Source organism: Bombus impatiens, unplaced genomic scaffold (assembly GCF_000188095.3).
Source record: "Bombus impatiens unplaced genomic scaffold, BIMP_2.2 scf_0418, whole genome shotgun sequence".
NCBI classification, from domain to species: Eukaryota; Metazoa; Arthropoda; class Insecta; order Hymenoptera; family Apidae; genus Bombus; species Bombus impatiens.
The window spans coordinates 3,734,780-3,740,022 of NT_176837.1; the positions used below are offsets into that span (position 1 = coordinate 3,734,780).

The following is a 5,243-nucleotide window of genomic DNA, read 5'->3' on the forward strand; positions in this document are numbered from 1 at the left end:
CGAAAAAAGAAGTCGAAAATATAGAATAAAAATTTTTCCTTTGAGGCTTTGTTTTCGAGAAAATCGACTTTGAATTTTCGCTCGGTACGCGTGCACTTTATCACGTCTCCTTATAACGAATCTCACTGTAGATCGTTGTCTCGATGGAAAAATTAAAAAAAAAATTTTTTATTCTATATTTTCGACTTCTTTTTTCGCGTAGAATCACCCCCTTTCCGCTTGTACCACCAGTTACCAACCACCCTGTATAATACCTGTGCTGTATAATATGTATATATATACACACATATATGCAATGTTTTACTGTAAATATCTATCATTTATATCAAAATCACTCCAAATTATGGCCATAGTTAAATTTTAATTGACTACTTTAAAAGTAGCCATTTAAAATGATATATTCTTTTATCATCATTCTGTTATATTATCACGTCATAAACTCTCATTTCAGTTACTCTATTTGAGCCTCATCAATTCCTATGATACAGGAAAATTAGAGCACTCCTGCTTCCAATCCCCCTACAATAGTCAATTTGAAAAATCATTTTACATACAATGTTTTATAAACACATTTGTATATCATACATATAAAAGAGATTTTTTCCTTTGTGCATACTAATAGCACTTGGAAAATGACTTATTCTTTAAAAATACTGTGATGTCCTTTGTGTACGTTATACATAACTAAATGCTACCAAATGAATAATAAATTGTAGAAAAAATCGTGAGATACGATTTTTTAATTAAATGTGTTGTATTTTTACGCACTAAAAAATTTCATTTGTTTAATATTGTACAAAATAAGTGTACAAAAACTATACAAACTAATTTAATATTCCTTCTTTGGTTTTATAGTATTCAATATTAGAATTCAATAAAAAAGAAAAGCGTATTATTTCATATTTTTTATAAAATGCTACAAATATTTATTATGTAGGCACAGTCAGGAAACAAAAAATGTATTATTCACTTATAGATGAACTACGTCTACCAGAGGCTGCTAAATCACTAATTGTAGAATTGTGACGTGTTTTCCTCGAACCTTCATTATCATTTACAAGATTTGGGTTGACTGAATGAGAAAGAGCAGCTGTTTTATTAAAATCTATTGTAGTATACCCCTTTTGTATCTTATTTGGAGATTCTGGAGGAGATGTAGTAGAATTTGAAGGACCATCTAATGGTGAATTCATTGGTACATCCTTTGTATCCAGATCTAATACAGCATAATTTACTTCTTTACCTGAACCACTTGGTGGTGTTGATGGAGGTAGAGGTGATTTCTCTGGACCAGATACTCCAGAAAATCTTTTTCTTAAATTTTCAATTTCACTTGGTTCTAAATTAGCATAACAATGTCTTGTTGTTTCTTCTACATCAGATTGAATAGACAACAATGGTGATGGTCGTGATTTGGCACCAAGAAATTCTGGATATTCTTGACCAGGACTTATATTTATGTAGGCATGTCCAGATTCACTGTTTTCGTTTTTATCTTCTTTAAACTGCATTGCTTCAGAAATACTATGACTTGGAGAAAGTGGACCAATATCAGTATTAATGTCTACATTCATATAAGTTGCTACTGAGAGTGGTGATTTAATTTGAGAAGTGACTTCTGAACTTTTGTATATAGATGTCAGTTCTAATGATGCTGAACCATTATCAGATATAGAATTACTGACTGTACGAGATCTATAAAAACATACAAGATTATAGATATTATTAAACAATACAAACAATATAATTATATTTTTAGTTACCTCTGTATTGCACTTCTAAGGCTTTTGTTGTTATTATGTTCCATTTCTAATGATAGAGAAGACAATATTTCTTCATTCACATAAAGTGAGGACGGATGTGGTTGAGGAAATGGTGGTGGTGGTGGTGGTGGTGGTGGTGATGGTGGTGGTGGTAGTGGTAGCGGTGGTAACACAGGAGGTGATGTAGGAGAACTTATGTTTCCTTGGGATGACATGAGACCAGTGCTACTTCCCACACTATCTAATCTTCCAACTCCGTTTTGTTGATTATGTGCAAATCTAGGACCCATGTGATTATTAGTTCTATTTAATATGAGATCCAAATAGTTAGGCTCAACTGGTATTGTCACTCTTGTTACTGTAGGAACAGAATGAGAAGCAACTGGAAGTTCTCTGGATATTGTATCATCTCCACTATTATTACAAACCTATAATAAACTTTATTTGAAAAATACTCATATGCATATTTTTACATTTAATATTATAAAAACTAAACAAACCTGAATATTTGTTTGCACAAGATTAAATAAATGTGCAGCTCTACGACATTTAAAAGCATAAATGCCTGGTCCTGTAGAGCACCTTCTTCCTGATTCAAAGCTAAAAATTTCAGCATCATGGCCATATCGCCTTAAACATCGTAATGGCCATTTAATAGGTTGTTTACCACGTTGGTAAAGTATTATATCAGTTTCTGTAACTTCTAAACGTCCAGGTGTAATTAAATTACCTAAATCATCTACATTCGTCACTTGAAAAACATTTGGATGTAAATCATTAATATCTGTTCGACTATTGACACAACCCATTCTTTTTTATTCTGAAATAAAATAAGTCAAATTAATTTTAATGCAAATGTCATTGCAATGTAACATGTATATATTTTAGTGTTTATGAGGTTGATATTAAATTTAAAAATTAATGTCTCAAAATATAATATGTTTCAAGATTTAATGTAAACATTAGATAGGATATAAAAAGAAGAACTCTTATTCAATGTTAATGATTATATTGTTAATATATAATCTAATAAGTAAACAATTAATTATCGTCACCAATTTTTAAGAATTTTCTTGCAGATAATTTAATTTAAAAACATATATGTTTGTTAGTATAACATTATAGCGAAAATCATGTTAAAAAATAAACAATTTAAAAAATGTTATGATGCGAATCTTAACATCTATCTCGTTAATTACATGAGAAGAAAATGTTTTGAAGTTAGAAATAATCATAAAAATATTTTAGTAATATTTAATTACTTACCAAATGCGACATATCCAACGCATTCAACTCCTTTCTTAAGACAAATTATTTATTTTCTTTCATACAATACATTACACATTCCACATAAACATGTTGCATAGTAATCTCCACTTCCTTGAAGTTGCTGCAGATAAAAAAGTAAACTATTATGTGTATTTGTGCATATATTCACACCAGACAAGGAACGACTTAGATCATCAATTAGATTCTTTATATTCCAGTAATCCAATTCAATGTATATGCATGAATACTAATTATTATACATGAATACATATATTCACATTATTAGAAATGTGATAATTATATCAATCATTTTTAAAAGAATTGATATTCTTTACAATTTGCTCTTATAAACACACTATATGAAATTTATTTTCTACATGTTAATGCTCTTATTTATCTATGAAGTCTCATTTATTTATGAAGCTAATATGGATTTTAATAAAGATATAATTTAAACAATAGAATGTAATAATAGAATGTAATAATGTAATAATAGAATGTATTGTAAGCATTTCTGTAAAATGGAAACAGTAAATAAGTAAATTTACGTAATTTGAGTAAACTTACATTGACTGTTAAAGTAAAATTTACTTTATTTGTGAACACGGTACATTATTCGATATATTTTCGAACACCAACCCGGTGTTCCATTGTGTCGAAGTGCTGACGTTGAAAATCGAAATCGAGGTGACGATGATTTTGGTTAAAATATTTTGATGCATGATTCGATTAACTGATTTATTAAATACGAATTTTATATACCCTAATCATCGATATTAAAACGTAATAATGCATACCGTTTTTACGCGCAGTAATGCTATTGTGGCATATACTTTGACTGTTTCGGCGTGTCTAACATTTTGTTGTTTTCTCTCTACTGTATTTATTGATTACAGAGCAAATGCAACTTTAAATACTGTAAAAGTAGTTGTGTAAGTATAGTGAATTTATTTTACAGATATTATAAGAGTAAATTCAGGAAAAGAATAAACTTATTTATTCACGATATTTCATCTCAAATTATGTGTTATTATATCTGACTTTTTCATTACTGGATTATGTATCTACTGTAATATAATATAAAACTTATTTCGACGTGATATAAATTTTTTTGCAAAATGTTACCTGATATATTATGAAAATATTATTTGAATATCATTTGAATTTATGGAAGACCTTATGAAGAACTATATAATATAAACATGTTGGTTAAAATTATTAATATTTATTTATAAATGTTTAAAATACTCTTTACTTGTTTATGAAAATAAATATATTAATAATTATTCACGTTTTATTTTGTAGGAAGAATGTAGCAGATTACAGTGCTTCAAGAGAAAAAAATGACTTGGGATACTTAACATTTGATTTACAAACTGATATCCTTTTTTATTATATAAATATTTATCTATTATACTATTGAATATTTTGATTTCTTATATTTTAAGCTTCTTTATATCAATAGGAATATTTATCAAGCCTTTCTATTTATTTTTGTTTATATTTATATTAATTTTTATCTTTTTATAATAATATAAGATCACAAAATATATCATTTCTTTACATATATTAGTATATATACATCTGACTCCATTATTTAATTGGAATGTTAAACAATTATTTTTATATCTCACAGCAGAGTATCAAACAGAAAATAATGGTTTTAATCAGGTATAACATAAGTATTGTAATATAGGAATATTTTTAGTTTATAATCATATTCATTTTGTATATTATATTAAAATGTTTTTGTATCCTAGGTAGTGTTATGGGATAAAATAGTACTGCGCGGGGATAATGCAGTACTTGATTTTAAAAATATGAATACAAAATATTACTTCTGGGATGATGGTAATGGTTTAAGGTAATTTTTTCTAATAATTATAAGTAGAACTTTTTAATCGAAGAAATTATACATTTTTATAAAATAACCTAATGTTTGCTTCTTTTTCTAGGGGAAATAAGAATGTAACATTGACATTATCATGGAATATTATTCCAAATGCTGGACTTTTGCCAAGTGTTAATGCCTTTGGCTCTCATACTTTTGCATTTCCATCTGAATATACCTCATTGCGTGTGTAACATACATTTCTGTATATGCAATACATCCATATTCATTGCTTTGTAAAATTTCTAATTATTTTACATAAAGCCGATGTATAATAAATTTAATATTTTCATGTATTATTATTTAATAGTCAGGAACTA

General features: G+C 27.6%; 2 protein-coding genes across 2 annotated transcripts; one reads left to right on the plus strand and one right to left on the minus strand.

Moving 5' to 3' along the window:
- Positions 1 to 916: 916 nt before the first annotated feature.
- On the minus strand, positions 917 to 3,618 carry LOC100743384 (dual specificity protein kinase splA). The gene is made up of 5 exons (XM_003490290.4): positions 3,600 to 3,618; positions 3,030 to 3,153; positions 2,264 to 2,583; positions 1,764 to 2,191; positions 917 to 1,695 (listed from the first exon to the last, which is right to left on the minus strand). Exons 3-5 carry the CDS (start codon positions 2,570 to 2,572, stop codon positions 963 to 965), a joined length of 1,470 nt encoding a protein of 489 aa, XP_003490338.1. The 5' UTR covers positions 2,573 to 2,583; positions 3,030 to 3,153; positions 3,600 to 3,618; the 3' UTR covers positions 917 to 962.
- A 24-nt stretch (positions 3,619 to 3,642) lies between these two features.
- Positions 3,643 to 5,215, plus strand: LOC100743505 (signal peptidase complex subunit 3). The gene is made up of 5 exons (XM_003490291.4): positions 3,643 to 3,964; positions 4,338 to 4,411; positions 4,615 to 4,703; positions 4,793 to 4,896; positions 4,988 to 5,215. The coding sequence occupies exons 1-5, from the start codon at positions 3,822 to 3,824 to the stop codon at positions 5,115 to 5,117; spliced, it is 540 nt and encodes a 179-aa protein (XP_003490339.1). The 5' UTR covers positions 3,643 to 3,821; the 3' UTR covers positions 5,118 to 5,215.
- Positions 5,216 to 5,243: the final 28 nt, after the last annotated feature.

Coding starts and splice junctions, on each gene's coding strand:
- LOC100743505 (XM_003490291.4), top strand. CDS start 3,822: ATGCATACCGTTTTTACGCGCAGTAATGCTATTGTGGCATATACTTTG. Junction 3,965..4,337: donor AATACTGTAAAAGTAGTTGT/GTAAGTATAGTG, acceptor TTTATTTTGTAG/GAAGAATGTAGCAGATTACA. Junction 4,897..4,987: donor GATGATGGTAATGGTTTAAG/GTAATTTTTTCT, acceptor TTCTTTTTCTAG/GGGAAATAAGAATGTAACAT.
- LOC100743384 (XM_003490290.4), bottom strand. CDS start 2,572: ATGGGTTGTGTCAATAGTCGAACAGATATTAATGATTTACATCCAAAT. Junction 2,192..2,263: donor TTGTGCAAACAAATATTCAG/GTTTGTTTAGTT, acceptor AGTTTATTATAG/GTTTGTAATAATAGTGGAGA. Junction 1,696..1,763: donor CTTAGAAGTGCAATACAGAG/GTAACTAAAAAT, acceptor ATGTTTTTATAG/ATCTCGTACAGTCAGTAATT.